The following is a 20,283-nucleotide window of genomic DNA, read 5'->3' as shown; positions in this document are numbered from 1 at the left end:
GCGCGATGTTTAAGGAGTATTTTACATATTTCTAAACTAAATCAACTCTATGTTTACAGGCATAAAGTGCTCGTAAATGGGATTCATAACCCAATGAAATGCACATTTTATTAAAACAGAACATATATGTGCAAGGAAGGTGTAGTTTCAACATATAGTCTTGTATAAAGACCTGTTAAACAATTAAACCCACATTGAAATGCGTAGCTCAAGAGAATTAATTGTTGGGCTTTTAACATAAGTTAAAATCCTAAAGAAAAAACCTCTGTTGATTGCATTTCCTGTTTGTTTATTCTTGTTTGTTGTGCTTTAGGGCAAATGGCCATGTGTAGGTCATCCCTGTTATCTGCTGTCTCAACAGAAATGGGTGAAAGGTCCTTCAGAATGGAATTTTTCCCAAATCTCTACTCCCCAACACAAACCAGATGTGTGCTCCTGGGCTGTACCCTTTCTCTCTCTCTTTCTTACACTCCCTCTCTCGCTCTCTCTCCCACCCTTTGTTCCCCTTCCTTAAAAATGCTGTGTCTGCCCGTCTCTCCCTCATATCGTCTGAGGCCAGGCTTCAAGGATGGACTGTGCACTGCTGCTGCTGTCCCTGTGGGCTCTGACTGGAACTGTGTCCCTGCAGGCTTCAGGTAAGCCTCTTACCTCTATCCATCACTTCCACCTGGGAGAGCAATGAACCCTACAGACACAACGAACACAGCTGACCTGTTATTAAATACTGTGGATTAATGGGGAATTACTTCTGTATTTATTAACTGATTGTCCTTCATTTGTGTAAAACACAGCTGAAGTTTTCCCCGCAAGCTTTGTTGCATTTGGATGTAGAGATAATCATGCAGTCAGGGCTTGAAACTGTGCGATTAATCAGTTGCACTTAATCATTAACTAAAACTGGCAATATGCAATATAGTGTGTGTATTCACAATCAGTGCGCTGATTTAGAGCTGCAGCAATTAGTTGATTGGTCAGTTAGCTGATTGACAGAAAACTATTCCCCCAACTTTTTGGATAACTGCTAAATAGTTTGAGTCACTTTTTAAAGAATAAGTTCTAAAAGTCTCGTTCCAGCTCCTTAAAGTCTTCTGGTTCCTTTAGTCGTCTGTGACAATAAACCAAATATGTTTGGGTTGTGGACGGTTGGTGGGGACAAAACAAAACTTGTAAGGTTTTTATCTTGGGCTTCTGTGATCAACATGTTTCATCATTTTAAAGACCAAATGACTAAACAACTAATCAAAAGATAAGTGACAGATTAATCAATCAGGAAAATAAGCATTAGCTGCCTCCATACAGTGATTAAAAAGAACTTGATTAAATCAGTGAGAAAAAATGTAGTCTGGATTGTCAGGACCATGCAGTATTGATGGGTGAGTCAAGTCAATGTAAATAAGTTTACTTCTGTTTTTGTTTAATTTGTCTATTAATCATGTGATCCCAGTTTTATCTTAAATGTGTATCTGTATAGCTCTGTAGGCAGTCCTAACACTGCTCCATATCTGCCAGTATAATAGCTGTTACATGTACTGTACAGTGTGTCTCCATGCTGCTGCGGTGATCATGTGTACGTACGCATGGCACATGTGTGTTTTGGTGGAAAAGTGGTCACGTGTGTTTTGGGAAAAGTGAATACAGTAGCACACATGTTTTCATTCAGTGAAATGAATTATGGGGAACCCAGTCTCCCCCTTTTCCCTCCCTTCTCCCCCTCAAATGTTCTGTACATCGAGGGTGTGGGTGTTGGCATGCAATGAAAATGAAAATGGCTTTATGATGTGTGATGGAATCCATAACGGAGAAAAAAGGAAAACGAGGAGGGATTATAGGTCCTAGAGGACTCTGATAGACTAAATACTATGCACAGATGTGAGACAACACTGTTAAGTAAAAAGAAGAATGGCAAAGAGTAATAAAGCTTTCCATCTATTTACTTATCAGGCAACCTGGGTGGCCAATGCTTTCCTGGCCACCCGCACAGGATTTACGTTCCTTCAAATAGAAAGAGAAGCAGGACTGACAAACAAACTCTTCTTATGGCCCTTCACATTTACATTTTTTACAAGGGGCCATGAATGGAGCAGAAGTAAACAAAAGGGTAATTACTATGAGAGTGTGACAGTGTGTGTGGTATCACAACAGGGTCGTGTCCAGAGAGACTTCTGGGAGAGGAGAGGAGGAGAACGTGTCCTCGGCCCTGCAAAACAGACAAAGACTGTGGCCCCAAGCGCCAATGTCTGTGTGACGGCCATTGTGGTCTCAGCTGTGTGGCTCCAGGTAACTATTTGTATGTATGTGTGCCCTCAGTTGTCACAGTGAACACTATTGTGGGCTCAGTCATTAAAAGTGTTTGTGTGTGTGTGTGTGTGTGTGTGTGTGTGTGTCTGTGTACACGCAGCTGTGCCAACGTACATCTGTCCGCGTGTGTGCGTTATCCTGGAAAAATAAAATAAAAGCCTTGGTCATGCACAAAATCTGGGCTCAAAATGTGCTCCATGCCAGGACTGAACACAAGCTTTTTATTATGCTTGTGCATTGTTAAAAGGGGGCACTGTGCATGGATCCAGTTGAGTTACACAACATCATTAGTGCTCTTTGAAAGTGGTTAAGTGTTACCATTCAATTTTTCTTTTACGAGGAAAAATCAAGCACATTCTGAGAATTTCTTTGTTACGTTTTTCTCTCTCCTCTCTTCTCTCTGGACCGTCTCGTTTCTCCTCAGGTCGTACTTGTCCCTGGCCTCTACCCACCACTAGTGAAAACTCAGTGGCTCGCCTTCTCTCGCCCACTCACTCCTTTTCTGCCCTGCTTGAAGTGCACTGCAAGCCAGGATTCGCATTGCCCAATGGCTTGGATGCCACTATTCGCCGTTGTCAAGGTGACCGAGAGTGGAGTGGGGATGAGCCCATCTGCACAGGTGGGTTTTGAGTTCAACAAAGAGATGTTCATTCTCGCTCTGCGTTCTTTCAGAATGAGGAATTTGTAGCAAAGGTAATAATTGTAATCCGGAAGAATGTTGCTGTGACATTTATGACTTTCTCAAATGTAATATTGTTTCTCTTATTGAACTGATGCAACAGGTGAACTGCATGTGTGCTGTGCATGTGTTTAGGTCAGCAGTCAAAGAATGAAGGTAGAATTTTGTGTTTATGAGAGACAGAGACAGACAAACAGACACACACAGAGAGAGAGAGAGATAGCAATGAAACCCCTCTGTGATCATGTCGACTGAGACATTGCACAACTGGGACCTGTTCTCCTCATCACCATAGCAACCAGAGCTTTAGTTGTTCATATTGGCTGTCTGAAGATTTCACTGCTGGACTTTTGAAATAATATTTAAACTCTTTAAATGAAAAGTTCAAATGATGAAAGCTGATTAAATATGCATGCTATCAGTCAAAAATCTACATTTTCTTCTACATACTTTTACGTGTGTGTTTATATTTTGCATTCAGTTTGTGGGTTTGTTGTACAGACATGCATTATAGAGTCTATCCATGGACAGAATTAGTTGTTTTTTATTGTCCAAGGCTGAACTAAAAAAGTACCACATAAAGCAAAGCAACACAACAAAAACACAAATTACAGTCTAAAAATATAACCAAGATGATTGAACACTGTGGAGACAATGTCAATAAAAATCTAACATTAGAAGATGATTATTAGCTTCACTCATGTTGTGTCTGAACATATGTGGTACAGGTCTTCTGCAATCCTTTAATTGACCTAAAATGTGACATGGGTCAGCAGGGCAGAGCAGAGCTGTAAACACATTTGGAAAGATCATTTCCATGATTCATGTTAATTTACAACCAAAGTGCCGCTCTGCCCCAAGATAATCTTGTGATAAAATATTTGAACATTCTGTCTCTCTAAATATAGAACAAAAAACTGAATAGGCTGCACCATAAAAGACAGAATTTGTTCTGCTGCTGTGCAGCCTTATTATTTCTACCACTGTGCACAGTGGTGCATGAGAGTAAAGCTATCAGTGCTTCTTAGTATCTCAACCCATCTCATCACCACACAGCACCTTAAAACATGTTCTGCTGTCTGTTTTTGTTGACCTGTCAGCTCTGATAAAAACAATACGGTTTAAGCTTTAAAGGTCTGAGGCCTGCTGCATTATTCACACACCTGGAGCTGCAGTAAACATGCTTTCTTAGGAATCCTCAACACAGCTGGGTCTCGGTCTCTCCCTTGAGATTTTGTAGCTATTCAAAGATGTGAAATAAGGATATGATTTTCATCTCTCTCTCTCTCTCTCTCTCTCCCTCTCCCTCGTAGAGTATCTTCCTGCTGAGAGACAAGCAGAAGGTAGGTGGGATCTGAACGTGTGAGAGCGTTTGCATTGTGTGTCCTTTGCATGTGTGTATGAGTGTGAGTTGAGCTCCTTCATGCCTGTTGAGAGGCAGTAGGTGGCAGATCACTGTCAGAGTGGCACAGAGCTGTGTGCACAAAGTGTGAGTGTGAACCTGTCTCTGTGTGTGTTTATCAGAGGGGTAGAGAGGTAGATTTTTTCTGTATACATTAAATGTGTATGTGTGGGGGGCGGACTGCACATGTGTCACAGAATTTCTATGTGCGTGTGAGTGTGTTTGCGTGTGCGTGTGTATGTGTGGGCGACAGATCACAGTCAGGCGAGTCAGAGAGCTCTCTTGCTCATGCTGCTTCAGGCCTTTCTGTTCCCTGTTCTCCTCTCCTCTGCTCTCTTCTCTCATCCTCTTTTCCTCTCATCTCTTTCTCCTCTCATCCTCTTCCATCTGAGGCCTCTGATAAGGTCTCTCTCTACAATGGAAGCCAAGGACAAGCATGCAGCTTTGGGCTATTTAGTTTGTGGTGTGTGCGTGCGTGCGTCTCTGTGTATGTTTGTGTGAGAAAGAGAGAGGAAAAATTACAAAAAAGGGCAAATATGAAGCCTAGACCTTTGCATCTTTAGTCTCAATCTGGTTCCTGTATAGTTACCACAGATGCACATTCAAAATCACTATTTTATCATGTTTTTGAAGATAAATTTGATATACCTGCTTCATAGCAGTTTTGTGCTGCAGCATGTGTGGGTGGCAGCAGTGCGAGGCAGGAGAGGGGCGGTATGTGAAAACAGAACTCGGCTTCGGGCTCTCATCCACCGCCAAACAGACTCGTAACTCTCCCTCTCCCATAGGTCCCTTTACATCCTTATATTAACGTTTCTTGGTTTCAGATACCTAAGACAGCCCTCAGGCAAGAGCTGTCTCTGCCTTTCAAAGCCACGCTCAGCTCCAATACCCTGCGCTTGATGGAGCTCAGGTCACTCCATCCTCTCTCCAAGCACCACTCTTGATATTTATATTTCCATGAGCGTGAGGCACTCAAACTTTTCAGGAATGAACACTGCTAGGTGTTACACAATCACAGAATATAGCTGTGAGCCTGGAGAGGTGTGAGGCATTTCACCTGCTCATCGAACTTTGATTTATTACCTAAGAAGGGTTATTACAACTTAAATAGAACAAGACATTGAGTGCAATGCCCCCGCAGGCCACAAACTATATAGAAACCTTAGTTTATACAAGTCAAATGAGGTAGCATGATGGACATTCCTGCTTTCTTTTTTTTATATGCTTTCACTTATTTGCTTCCTACCTTCGTTCTTTCATTAATCACATATGACTGTTGACTAATTTCTTTTATGTGCAAGATGTGTTAGTCTGGGTTATTTTGAGTATATATTGTTTTTCTATGAGTGTTTGATTATTTAAATCACAATGCAACACAAACACACTGATATTAGATAAACACTGAGTGTACTTTCTGCATTTCTCTCTGAGGTGCTTTACAAACTTCACATATCAGTGTCACTATAGGGCAGTGGTGAAGGACAAATTCAAAACCTTTACTTAAAGGATACGTTGATGATGTTTCAAGTCTGTCCTAAAACAATATTTAGTTGGCTAAATGAATACTGACACATATTTTTCCTCTTGCTGTAATTATCCCTCCATAATGCACTCACAATGTAATTTATGGGGGGCAAAGTCATCATTTTGTGCAAAAATTTATTTAAACGTTTATTTGAAGCTGAAATGAGGCCTCAACCATCCAAATTTATCGAATCAAGTAAATATCTTTCAGAGATAAAGTGCCAAATTCCCTCTTTTTGTTATGATCCTTCTACTGCAGCTGAACAGGAAATCACTGTCCAGATATAAAGTGGGAATGTTCTTCTAAAAATACTGTAACTGTGGAAGATATCTATTTTATTTGACTAACTCAGAAGGCTGACGACTCATATTGTCTTATAAACTTTTAAAAACATTTTTCTTTAAAAGGAGGAATGTGGATTTTGTCCCCATAACTTACATTGTAAATGCATTTTGAGGGGGGGGGGGGGGGGTTCTTCTAACAGTCAGTACAGGAAGAGTAACTGCAGCAAGCAAAACCTCTTTCAGCGTTCATATGGACACCTGACACACTGATATATCCATATTCATTGTTAAATTATAATATGTATTTTATTACAATGAGTATTACTGCTGCATTAATGTGTTTATACTGTCGGCTAGTATTATACTATGTATGTTTATTACAGTCTTTATATTAACTAGTAACTACAGCTGTCAGATAAATTTAGTGGAGTAAAAAGTACAATATTTGTCTCCAAACTGATAAAGTAGAAGTATTAAGGCATAATTTGAATATACTCAGGTAAAGAACAAACACCTGCCACTGAGCTCACAGTAGTCGAGTAATGTACAATCCACAACTGCTTTTGGAAGATGCCACTTCTTCATCTGTTAAATAAACAGCACAAAGTGTCAAATACCTGCTTTTTATTCTGCAGATTTGAGTATTAAGATGTAATAATATGATGCTTATTTGGGAGAATCCCAGAGCAGATAAAGAGCAGAGAAAATATCACACCTGTTTGTTGTGCTTTTCCCTTCTCTGACAGTAAAGTCTATTTAACCTCCAGCTGCTTGTTCATTCCTCCTCTTCTCTCTGACCTTCAGAGACTCAGCAGCCAGAACCTGCCGCTGCCCAAACCTGCACTCTGCCCGAGGAGGTGATCAAAACCTTCAGCATCCAGGGCGACGCTGCTGTAGGAACCTCCATCCGCTACAGCTGCCTGTCAGGGTGAGAGAAGATGGGCGGTTTTAAGGTTGTGAGTGCGTAGGCAGAGGCTATGAAAACATGAAATGGCACAGAGGTAGAAATGTAGGAAGTGAGAGGATGAGGATAAAGTTTGAAGAAGATGAAGGGAAAGCTTGAATATAGGAGAAATGTTGGGGAATTATGAGTGATGAATTGCAAGGAATTCATTTTGATCTATCAGATGACGATTCCTGCATTGAGCTAACTAGGTCATTACAGTCTAATCTTTGCATTGACTCCCCTTTTCACACTGACTCATCCACAGGATAAGATGAGCCTTAGTGGATGTGTCAGCCAGATCTGTGCACACAGAATTTAGACACTCAAATGGGAAAGGAATCATTTACACCTTTTTTCATCACTTTTATTTAAATGACGCTCCCTAGCTGTTAATACTGTACATGTCACACAGCCATCTGTCACAGCCACTCTCTCGTTTCTTTCCTGCAGAGCGGATATAGTGGGGAGCAGTGAAAACTTCTGCCAGGAGAATAAAACCTGGCAGTATCCTCATCCCATCTGTAAAAGTAAGGTTACTGTCTCATGCACTGACCATGACCACTGTGAACCTGCACATATGTTACATCCTCTTAACACTCCATCACTCCGTCTACGATCAAGGTTAACAGGAGAAGAGGGCATGGTGGTTGACGTGTGATTGAATGAACTGAGAGACTGCATATGTGATCAGCTTGAATGGGTGGAAATTGTGTTTTATGCTTGTGCTCATGTGTGCATGTTTGAGTGAATCAAAGGAGACAGCTTGAAACCCCTTCAAGTGTACATCTGTCAGGATCGACTGCTCTCTTTCACAGTGCTTTTCTGCCATCTTGTGGCTTAGACTGGTATTTCCTGGCCTGTTCCACTGTGAGAAATGGGGAATTCTTGAAGGATATGAAATATGCCTGACCCTGACTTTTGTTTAAAAAATAATCTAATCCTCTCATTCTCCCAGATGTGTACTGCCAGCCTCCTCGAGAGGTGGAGCAGGGCTACGTGGTGGCTGTCCAGAAGACAGAATATGAAGTGGGCTTTGACATCCATTACCTCTGCAAAAAGAACTTCCTGCTGGATGGACCCCAGAAGGTCACCTGCCTGTCAAATGGCAGCTGGAGTGCATCGCCCCCATACTGCAGAGGTGAAGGAGACCCTGGAGGTTTTAAAACAAATGCAAATATGCAAACTACATACATGTTAACACCAGTATGTACAAGCTTAGCCACTTGTGAGCATGCATAAATAGGATTTTGTGTGTGGTACTTATTCTCTAGTACCATGTTGATAATTTTTCCAGCTCGCTGTCTCATCCCTGCTGAGAGAAGCCGTGTGGTGATTGGCGGGGTGAAGCGTTGGCCCTTTGACGTTACAGATGCCATGGTTCCTCATGGGGAAAATGTGACGTTCTACTGCAAACACCCTCGCAAGCAGTGCAGCTTCACTGCAACCAAGACTTGCTTTGATGGAAAGCTGCAGCCACCAGCCTGCTACCTTGGTAAACCTTGGACCACTCATACAGGCCATACATCCTTTTCTTATCTGTATCTATGTCAGTGTGTCAGTCAGATGTTTTTAATGACACTTACATACTTTAATATTCATAATCTTCATGAACACTCTTCTTGTTTTTTAGAGCCCACATGGTTGCAGTATAAACTCTTCCCTCATCGGCTGGTCTCAGAGATCGAAGCGTGTGAGCCTGGTGATGTGGAGTAATGACCTCCATGTCTGACCTCCACCCACCCAACACGTCCTGACACACACCAGCACCATGAACTCTCTGCAGCTTCACTTACACTATACTATGTCACAATCTGTGCTATGATTATGGTCTGTTAGATGCTGTAAAAATTTGAACTGTGCTCCTTTGCATCCGCAGGCTTAAGCTGTACACCTCTCCTGTGCTTGTGGCCTTTCTCACTCTCTCCTGCATAATATCAAACTGCAGGTTTAATTATAACCCCTCAAGTATTACTTTGATCCTCCTTCAGCTTGAGCCAATACATATTGTAGATGGCAGTGTATATATAATACATTTAATACACGCTATAGGCCTACCATTTGTTATGCCTGGGATCGTACCTTCATATAGCCTAACTCATAATGGCTTGACTCTGTGATATCTCACTGTGTGATCTTTCTTTCCTCTGTTGAGCCGGACGCATCAAGTCTTGAGGCTTGTAAGTTTTAAAGATGTGAGTGATTTTAAATAAAATTATGTCAAAGTGGTTTGCTCTCTGGCTTCTTCTCTCTCTTTTAAAAAAAAAAAAAAAAAAAAAGACAACACATAAAGTGCAACTGTATGACTTCAAGTCCTTTTTTCTCCCTCCCCGGCTCTCTGACTGCCAGGCGCGCAGACAGTACTTCTTTTGCAGGCTGCAGGTTCAACAGTACTCATAGGCTGAACATGGCTACTGGTCGGACCCGGTAGGCTGCGACACCATAGCAACTCCCCTTGACCCCTCCCTCCCTCAGCATTCGCAGCATCACCCTTTACACTGCACAGTCATATTTGGTCCTCCGGAAATATCCACAGCTCGGGTAAGCCAGTCCCTATGCAGCGAGTGTATGGGTGGAGTATAGTTTAAAAATACAGTTTTAAATGTATCGAAAGCGTGTCCGGCGCGTCTTCCGCCGGCTCTGACAGCAGGGCTGCAATACATGACAGCACGGCGGGAAAGTTTGTCCTAAAGCTGCCGGGTTGCGCTCTCGGTGGCTCGGACCCTCGGCTCTAAAATGGCTGGCTGTAGGTCCGAGCAGGCTCCGGTGCAAAGGGAAGGATCCGCTCCACACCGCGACAGTCAGTAAATATACACGTTTCTCTACTACGATGTGATGTAGTGATGGCGTTGTCCCAGGTCCGAGAACTGTCAATGCGCACACGCACCGTAATGATCTTGGCATTTCGCACCTACGACTGTGCGTAATGGCGTCCTCCACGGACAGGACCTCTCGGTTTATCCCCAGCCAAATTTGAACCAAAGATAAAAGGCTGTCATTCTCCAAACTAACCAGAATATTTCTAATGTTGTGAAGCAGATCCGAAATGAAACGAGTTATTATTCGTGTTGCATGTGGATGGTTAGAAGTATGAGAGATGAAATGTCATTTCTCTCACATCATTCGGACCCTACTATGCTCCGGTGCGTTTCTGTGAATGATCGGCTACTCCAGTCGACCCCGCGGTAAGCAATCCGCTGAGATATAATTTAGGATCATGCAAGGTAACACAATTAACAGGACGGTCTGCTACTGAGGAAGGGGGGAGGAGGGGGAGGAGGGGGGGTCGCTCATCAATTCGGACTGAGGAATTAGAAAGCATCATCTTCTTAGTATATAAAGAATATCACAAAATCAATAATGATTACTGGCTTCTTCCTCATCAACTTGACCCCAATAAACACCAGACGTGAGTTTTTATCAACCAACACCATATTATTTATTTATTTCTCTTCATTTCCTACCATTGAATGTGTTTATTTTCACTCTAATTTTATTACTCTGAGTTTCTAATTTATTATTTTTATTCCTATTTTATAGAAATATAAATAGGTATGCCCCAAAATGGATTCTCAGTTGGCTACAGTCCTGACCAGTGGCAGCCTGGATGTCCAAAATGGCAGCCAGTGTACAGAGGGATCAGGGCCAGTGACAGAGGTTTTTTTGGACCCAAAGGAAAAAACCTCATCAAGTACTCTAGCAGGTAACCTCCAGCCATGCCCTGTCAAAGCAGTGACCATCAGGCAGGATGCTCTATCAATCAATGGGAAAAAGCCAGAGGTGGGCGGGACTTCTAAGCCAGCCTCTCAGGAAACAAGTAAGATTGGTGGGTTCAGGCAGCCAATTACAGTAAAGACTGGAGTGCCTGTTCTGCGCAGCCAGCCAATCAGAATCAAAATTGTTGTTCCCCCACGGTGCAAAAGGCCAATCACAAAGTCCACCATCAGCCTGACCAAAGACTTTGCTCACTCACATTTCAGAAGACCTGTTTTGATCTCAGCTGGAGCTGCGATTACAGAGGGAAACAGCGGGAAAATCCAAATATCTGCTGTAAAGAATGAAGGAGAGATAAAGGAAGTTACATATCAAAAGACTCTAGCAGAATCATTCCATGGGACAGAGGCAGAGAAGGGGGAGAAAAGGGATGTTTTGGATGCTAAAATGATTCACATTGATGGGTCAGTAACTCCTTTTATCTCCAGCACTAATACAGTTAAAATACTGAGCTGGCAGGGGATTAAAGAGGAAAGTGCAGAAGGAGAACTGGAGAAAAATGTTCCTCTATATTTGCAAGAAATGGACTTGAACTCTTTTAAGAAGTTTGATGAATTGGGGATGGAGGAACAGATAGAACCGCTGGACCTGAGTTTGCCCAAGAAAAGAGAGAGTCGAGGGCGCTTTCTGGATGATTCTGTCTGTGAGAGCTCACTGATTATGGAGGTTGATGAATATGAGGGAGAAGGAGACAGAGACATAGTAGAAGAGGACGATGAAGGAGAGGACACGGTGTACTGCATGGACAGCGCAGACACGCTCGAAGACTCTCTCTTGTCTCCTTCCTTCTTTTCTACCTCTGTCTTCACCTCCCTCTCGTCGGTAGACTGTGACACAGAGAACCTTCTTCTCATAGACGACCAAGGAATCCCATACACTCTTAGTCCAGATGGACTCAAAGTGCCGCAAGTCGATGCTTCCACATCAGAGGATCCTCAGTCAGATCAGGCAAATTCAGCAGAGCTGGAGAAAAAGGGGTCAGGTCCTAGTCTCAGCCAAAGTTTAGATAATGCACTGAATGCACCTTCTGATGATATACATCCCTCACCAACCCCCGCTACAGATTCACCATCACTAGGTCTGGATCAGACAAAGGCTCCAGAAGTCTTCACAAGTTTGATTACAAACTCAGATTCGTCTAAGGCCTCAGAGCCATGTGTTAAATCTGTTCAGGAGCCTAACACTGCACTGTCCCAACCCTCTGGGATATCAGTCTCCAGCCAGCCCATTCAGATCCTCACAAACCCCTCTACTAATGCCTCGATTCTGCTTTTATCGTCCTCCTCTTCCTCTCCTCAGCTCTCCTCTGCTCCGGTGGGTCTCTCGCTTCCTCTTTCTGTCACTCAGACCTCACCTGGTGCTTCCACCCCCGTGTTACTTCTCCTCTCCTCTGTAACCTCTTCCTCTGGTGACTCTGCCTCTACCTCCACTCCTATTGCTGTCCTTGACCCCACGACTGGTCAGCTGTCCCAGATCACCACGGACTCCGCCCCAGTCTCCCTTCCTCTGCCCTCTGGTCAGGTCAGCACTCTGGGGTCGCCTCTGCCCACGCTGTCTCAGCCTGTCATCAGACTAAGTCCCAATAACCCCCCTGTTATCCTATCAGGAATGAATAATGTAAACTCCAGCTCTGTTCTCACCTCTCTTGCTGTCCCTTCACCCGCTCCTGCTCTCCACAACAATCACGTTAACACTTCTGGAGGAGCCCTCATTCACGCTCAGATCAACTCTTCCGATTCGAACCTCGGACTTGAAGCCATATCTGCCGAAGAAGTCTCAAATGAGAACAACAAGCCATCAACTTTTACAGCAGCAGCATCCTCTCCGCACAAACAGTGCGCTGCTAGTTTGACCTATGACCCCTCAGCTCAGCCCAGCTCAGACGCAGAAGCCCAATCACCAGCTTCAGAGCCCAAATTTGACTCCTCTGACCTGCAATCGGAACATTTACCTCTGGAGGACCATATTTACTACTCCAGCGCTGCTGCTCCTTCCTCTCCTCCTATCGGAACCATCCTCTCCTCTGGCAAACTTGACCCCCTCGACCCGCTAGACCCTCTTTCTCCAGCGGCGTCACCCAATGCCATGAGCTCCCGCAGGGTGCTGTACTGCCAGCTGTGCCCGCGGGTCTTCTTTTACCTCTCTGACCTTGAGCGCCATGCCATCACTCACTCACAGAAGAAGCCTCACGTTTGCCAGCAGTGCGGCAAAGCCTTCAAACGCTCCAGCCATCTGCAGGTCAGTGCAAACACATTATGAACATCATTTCAACAGCCATAAAAGTCTGAACAGAAATCACTTAAACAGATGTCACAAGTTATTAGTGCAGCATCTGTTCAATAATGTGCAATAACTGATTTTCTGGTGGCATCAGGAAACAAACTGTGAAAACATGTTTGACATAATTTGTTTTGGTGAACAGTTTCCTATTAACACATCCAGAAAATGCAGAGTAACATCAGCATTCATTTGGTTGTCCATGATCCTGATGAAGAAGTCTGATAATAACTTTTAAGAAATCTCTCTCTCTCTCTCTCTCTCTCTCTCTCTCTCTCTCTCTCTCTCTCTCTCTCTCTCTCTCTCTCTCTCTCTCTCTCTCTCTCTCTCTCTCTCCCTCTCCCTCTCCCTCTCCTCAGCTTCTAAATGCTCCACTATTTTCCCACCTAGTCACTAACTTTGTCTGTGTGCCGTTTGGTGTTACAGTGGATTTTTAGGGCTTTTCCGACCAAAAACAGCTGCTTCCTGCAACTGAAAATGCAGCTGTGAGAGTAGTGCTCCAACTAACGATTATATTACTCAGTGATTAATCTGTTGAATGTTATCTGAGTCAGTTGAGTGGTCATTTGGTCTTTAAAATGCCTGAAAATGGTGAAATATGTCGATCACTGTTTCCAAAAGCTCAAGATTCAACCTCTAATATCTCATTTTGTCCTGCTCAACAGTCCACAACCCATAGATATTCAGTTTACTGTTATTAAAGACTAAGTAAACAAGAAAATATTTGACCTATTATCAAAATAGTCGTCAATTATGTTGTTTGGAAGATCACAAAATGAGCTCAAAGATGCCAAAATGCTGTGTGGAGTTGGGGGGGAACTGCAGATGATGTTGTTATCATGAGTGAAATATTTATTATAACCTATAAAGTGTTGAGTTTTATTTTTTTCAGATTTTTGACAAAATGTGTATTGTTTTCCTCAACAGAGACACAAGCACATCCACACAGGCCAGAGGAACTTTGTGTGCCCCATATGCGCCAAACGCTTCAGGGAGGCCGGTGAGCTGCAGCGTCACCAAAGGGTGCACACCGGAGAGAAACCCTACCAGTGCCAACTTTGCCACACGCGCTTTGCAGAGCGCAACACACTACGCCGGCACACCAAACGCAAACACCCATACCACCAAGTTGCCATGGAAATGCTGAGCGAGAGGAGAGACAGAGGAGGCGGCCGAGGAGACGGTGGAGGCGGTGGATCCACACTGCAAGAAGAGGAAGAGAGTGCCGAATGGTACAGCTCCACTGTGTCTAACTTGGATAACTCTGAGTCTGAAATGGAACCTTAAGGAGTAATTCACTAACTTTCAAAGAAGGGAGCACTTGCAATATATATTTTAATGTTTTGATGCTAATTTATTTATGTGAATGTATATTATTCCCATTCCATTTGATGGGCCAAAAATACAGCCTTCAAAGTCATACATGATTTTGAATTAACTTTCCTGTATTCAAAAAAAGTTACATATATGAAAGGGAGAGCTTGGAATCCTGTTTTTTAAAAATGTGAGTTCAAAATATTAACTATAATGCTAACATGTCCCCATTAAATTGCATTCCCACACAATCCATGATAAAACCCTAAAGTGCTCAAAAAGATAATTTACTAAAACAATTCTTTGCTCTAGTTGTATATATGAAGAGCTGCACTTCTGCACTATCTTATGTGAAAGATGTAATCTATCTTTCTTACCGTCAGAGACACTGTGAGTCATTTGCACTTGTTTTACTTTAATCAATATTCACTTTTTTACATTGTGAATGAAAATACTTACTTTGTCTTTTGTTGCCTGTTGATTTTATGTATTTAATACATATAATGTAAGAGTTTGACCAAATGTTTTGAGTTATTCTAACATAAACACTATATTCAGATTTTTTTTTTTTTGTTTAATGTGAATTATATTAACTTATTTCCATTAAATTTTGACAACTGTAACTGTGACTGAGTCTTTGTTCAATACAGATGTGTAAAGAAACCAAGTATCTCTAATGTGGCTTTGCATAAAAAGGTTTTCATCACATATAACTCTCATTGGTAATGAATACAACGTTCATAACTCTCCTTTAATTTAAGCAATTCTATGACTCAATTCTCTTTTCTACATTAATCACCCCCGGACCAGACTTTACACGGATCTTTGTGAAGAAAAAGATACCTGATATCTATCTTTTGGGGGCTTTCAAGCTGACCACTTGGACTGCCTCCAGGGCGTAATTGAGTTTGTAAGACAGTCCTCTGTTTTTTGCACTCTCGCAATTTTCTGCTCCATTTAAGCCACGGAGCCTAACGGAGCTGAGCTCAAGATAAGTTATTAAATACTGTATCGCTCAAATGACCTGACTGGGTCCTCATGGATGTCCCATTCCTTATTTCTACACTGGCCATTGTGTGACTAGAGATGCATGCTCAAAGCCCCGCACTAAGCTCCATTATATTATAGTTTGCCAAACTCACTTTTATAGAGGGCTAGTGGAAGGAGAGAGGTGTAGATTATGTGGAGCAAAGGTTAACCAAGCAGGCTCTCTGAGAAAAGAGAATGTGCTGCTGGGAGACAGAGATAGTGAAGTATTTGCTCTGGTAAAACAGTGAGAGCAGACGTTGGGAGCACATCTTACTTTTCTATTTTATGTTTAACTGAATATATAACCAGCAACTCACAGAGGGAGAGATCTTGATTACAAAAATTACCATTTTATCTCAGAAGGACTCATGAATTAAATACAATACAAACTATTGCTCGGTGATATGTGGATGTACACTCACAGAGCTCTTTATTAGGAACACCTGTGCAGTCTCGTAAATGATAGAGGACGGTCCTAACCCTCTGTGGTACTGTTGGGCAGCTAAGTTAAAAACTATTATCTTTTATTGTACGAATGACAACCCTCTTACCTAGAGAGATATGGAGTCCAAATCTTTAGAACCATCTCTTCCCACATACAGAGAGGTGACAAATTGAAGGGCACTACAGGTCTGAATGCTAGACCCCTGCAGTGAGGGCATCTGGTGGCTCTGTTATACTGTGGGGGGCATTTTGCAGGCATTTGGGTCCATTTGTCTCCTAAGAGGGACGAGTCACTGCAAATCAATACAAAGTTGTTCTGAGTGATCACTCTTATCTTGTGGTGAAACATTGCTATCCTGATGGGAGTCATCTCTTCCAAGATGACTAAGCCATAGAGCCGGAGGGGTCACTGAATGGTTTGATGAGTATAAAAAATGAAATGTGAATCATATGCTGTGGCCTTTACAGACACCAGATCTCAATCCAATCGAACACATAAGGGAGATTTTGGACTGAGGTGTTAGACAGCGCTCTCCACCATCACCATCAAAACACCAAATGAGGAAATGTCTTTTAGAAGAACGATGATCATCCCTCCAGTAGAGTTCAGAGACTCATAAAATGAAAGCCAAGGTGCACTGATTCTGGCACCACGTGTTATCCCAACACCTCACTAAGACATTTTATGTTGGATTTTCCATTAATTTGAGACCCTTAATGTTGGTTTTTCATTTATCTCCATTGTTAAGAACATGGTTAATGTTTGGTATGAGACTACATTCTCTCATCTTTCAGTCCAATTTGGAGAAATGATAACTTCGCTCCAGGTAGAGCTGACATCGGGTTTATTTGGTCAGATAAAGGGATACAGAAAATTCACCACTTATTTCGGCTAAAGGATGATAAACTAATGTCATCTGATGAATTTGTAATTCATCATCTCAAATTGACACAAATCAGGAGCTTCACTGGAGCAAACAAAAAACAATCCCTAAATATACCTCCCTATTCAATACTAGAGAAAAAACTATTTTAAAGAACTCTGCAGGAAGAAAACATCTTATCTGGATTTCATAACTTACTTATATGTTGCTCTCTTGAGTCTTTCAAAGCTAAGTTGAGTTTGGAGAGAGGATTTACAGGAAGACATTTCATTTGATTAGTGGGAAGATTCTTGCAAGAAAGCTCAAATATGAACAGTAAATACCCAGCTTAGGCTTTTACAATATAATTGGTTGATGGGCACATATATGACCCCCGAAATATAAATAAATTGATAGTAAGTTAAGTTCTGGGAAGAGGTCAAATATATGATGGGAGATATTTTAGCAACACTATCATCTATGAAAGTTTTTCATATAAGGGTGTAATCCAAAAGAAGAGAAGAAAAAGCAAATCTGTCTAGATCTGTTTGTGACAGCAGATGATAGTACCAAATATTGATAAATGGTAAAAGAACAACCCGCAAAATAACTATTCTGTTGAGGGGAAACAAGAGTTGTTTTATTAATTACCCTGAACACACAGACTTGGAGAGTGTACTGGGTCAGCCGAGTGACTTTGAAGATGATTGATATGCTCGTCTATGAGCAGCAGGATAGAAGCTCGCTGTATGTTGACAGTATGGGGGTATGAAGTTGGAAATTGGTGATTATTAGCTGGAGGAGAAACATATAAAAATATATATCTTTTTATTTTATTTTCAATTTATTTCTATTTTACTTTACCTTCTAAAGTTTGTACATTGATGTAATTCTGTATTATTTGTAGCAATAAAGTCTTCTGCAATCCAACACAGGAGGTCTGCCATGAATTCTACTTTCATGAAGCTTATACATTTTAAATTTTTGTCAAATAGGTGATCATTTTACTTCATTTGTTAAGTTTATTATTTAGGTTAGTGTCTGGTGGTGTGCTGGAGTAAATTACATTGAAAAGTGCTCCTAATATTTTCATGTATGTTAAGGTTTTGGATAAATATTAGGAGCCCTTTCCAATTTAATGAACTCCAGCACACCACTGGCAGCCACTTTGACCTCAATAATAGACATAAAGTAGAATTTTCCGCTTCCGACAACAAAAACTGGAAATCTATAAACTTCATAAAAGTAGAATTTATGGCAGAGCTGTTGCATTGGATTGCATTATATTGCACAATAAAGTGCTCATTGTGTATGCCATGATGTACATTTTTTAACTGTCAGAAATGTTGTATTGTTTGTTGAGGAAGCTGCTTTTTACTCTTGTGTCATTCATTATATTTGAGGATGCAAATCAATGAGAATGTCTACTTTATGGCAATATTGGATTTTAAAAATATTTCTAGCATTTTTAGGCCCTTTTTAGAGATTTAACAGTGAGGGATGATACAAAATAAGAGAAATAAATAAATGAGTAATGACATAAACAAACGTCTCTGGCTGGCCTCAACTCAACAATGCTTCAGTTCATTACTAGCATCTTTAATCTCTAGACTGCCGGCACATCCCTGAAATAAAAAATGATTTACAGGCTTGTTGCAACAATGTGATGAAAAATCCTGATTTACAAGTTATTTAATCAACTTAATAAGCCACTGTCTTTTCACAGTTGTCTGCTTTATCTATGAATGACTATTTATCTATACACAAGTATATGTATCACAATATAATGTTATAAATATCTTGATAGGAGGTGTAATCCATATTTCTCCCCATTCATCAATTAGAATACCTTGTAACCAATGTAATCATTAACTTGATCATTTCATTTTGTATTACTTACACGTCCTCATCACATAAAAGATGGGCCCCTAACTAACAACTGCTCCTAACTGCTCTGTTGTAGAAACTAATTTAAGTGCTATGTACTCGTTATTAAGGTCACTCTGAGAGTTCAGCCATTAAATCGATGCTGATCTGTCAGAAAAAAAGAATAAATTGACACAAATCAGATTCTCGTCCCCTAATTGACTCCACTGGGCTGTTGCATCGCTGAGCCTACAAGGTCCTCAGTGCATGATGATAATGAATATTCAGTCGACCAAGTGTGTGAGATCAGCAGTCCAGCTGGAGATGTGTGTGTAGATGTGTGTGTGTGTGTGTGTACAGTACAGTAAGTGTGTGCAGAGCTGGTAACTGTCCAGATTGCACAAAGCTTCAAAGTGCAATGACTGACAGACAGATGGATGACAGACAGAGTGAGGACAGAAATCTGCAGTGTATATATGTGTGTGTGCCTGTGTTTGTGTTGCGTGAAGTGGAACGGGCAGCAGGCCTTCTGAGTGGCACAAGGCACATTGCCAAGTGATTGAAGTGATAAAGGTAGAGGAGGAGAGGAGAGAGGGACGAGAATAGATCCAGTGATGAATGAGCAGAGGAGAGGCAGCAGATGTAATGAAGTGTTAGACTGGTATGTTTCAGCTTTTTATCCTCTATGATACATTCGGCACTTTGATATGTTTGTTGTAAACCCGCTCTGTTGCATCACAGACGTCCCATTATCGCCACTAAGAACCAAAATGAAAGAGAGCTAAACTAACCATGGATGTTTTTTTTGGGGGGGGGGTCCAACATGCATGACTGTCATTGCACTCTTCAGCCATGTGAGGGCACAATTACACTTATGATTTGCTGCATGTGCTACCTCATTCCCTATGCTGACTCTCAGCTCTCTCAAATGGTGGAGGGATACTTACATCAGGGTGAAAGGCAGAAGACTGAGCCCTGGGAAGGCTGGATTTACATTTAAATTCTGCAGTTTCAGCAGCAAAGGAAGCAGGTTTTAAATATATATATATATTAATATGAAATCGCCTACACATGTAGTATATTTTTAATTCAAAGCGTATGATGGACCTAATGTGTTTTAGCTGCTGTGCTGTACAAAAAACTGAGGAGCCCAGAATTACACAGAGAAATATGATACAGCACAAGGGAAAGGTTAACAGCATGCAAGCCTCTTTGCTCACCAGACACAGTGCAGGATTAACACTGTGGAGTGTGAGTCTACGTGTGAGAGAGATGCGAAGGAGTGGGAGGGAGGGAGAGAAAGAAGGAGGGTAACAGGTGTTAATCAGAAAGGGAGTCCCGGCTGTGGAGAAGAGGGTGTAGTTGTGGTGGGGAACCAGAGGAAAAAGCAATTACATCACCTTTCCTCCAATAATGTGCCATGCTGTCAGTGCAGTCAGTGTTTATATATGTGTCTCTTATGTCTCTCTGTGAGTCTGTGTGTGTGTGTGTGTGTGTGTGTGTGTGTGAGTGTGTGTGTGTGTGTGTGTGTGTGAAATGCATTTACAGGGCGCGGGAGGAAAACCTGTCAAAGGTGAGATTT

The 20,283-nt window shown here is 41.8% G+C and overlaps 2 protein-coding genes across 2 annotated transcripts; both read left to right on the top strand.

The window, feature by feature from the left end:
- The first annotated feature begins 544 nt into the window (after window positions 1-544).
- Window positions 545-9,349, top strand: ntd5 (ntl-dependent gene 5). Its single transcript, XM_053326582.1, has 9 exons — window positions 545-635; window positions 2,143-2,277; window positions 2,723-2,917; window positions 4,291-4,320; window positions 6,996-7,119; window positions 7,588-7,664; window positions 8,093-8,275; window positions 8,432-8,629; window positions 8,768-9,349. Exons 1-9 carry the CDS (start codon window positions 569-571, stop codon window positions 8,848-8,850), a joined length of 1,092 nt encoding a protein of 363 aa, XP_053182557.1. The 5' UTR covers window positions 545-568; the 3' UTR covers window positions 8,851-9,349.
- Window positions 9,350-10,430: 1,081 nt separating this feature from the next.
- LOC128365939 (transcription factor Sp1) lies at window positions 10,431-15,061 on the top strand. Its single transcript, XM_053326565.1, has 3 exons — window positions 10,431-10,543; window positions 10,675-13,146; window positions 14,113-15,061. The coding sequence occupies exons 2-3, from the start codon at window positions 10,699-10,701 to the stop codon at window positions 14,470-14,472; spliced, it is 2,808 nt and encodes a 935-aa protein (XP_053182540.1). The 5' UTR covers window positions 10,431-10,543; window positions 10,675-10,698; the 3' UTR covers window positions 14,473-15,061.
- Window positions 15,062-20,283: the final 5,222 nt, after the last annotated feature.

The sequence above is a fragment of the Scomber japonicus genome, chromosome 10 (genome assembly GCF_027409825.1).
Source record: "Scomber japonicus isolate fScoJap1 chromosome 10, fScoJap1.pri, whole genome shotgun sequence".
Classification (NCBI taxonomy): Eukaryota; Metazoa; Chordata; class Actinopteri; order Scombriformes; family Scombridae; genus Scomber; species Scomber japonicus.
The sequence above is the reverse complement of the archived record's forward strand: the minus strand, read 5'-3'. Positions and strand labels throughout refer to the sequence as shown.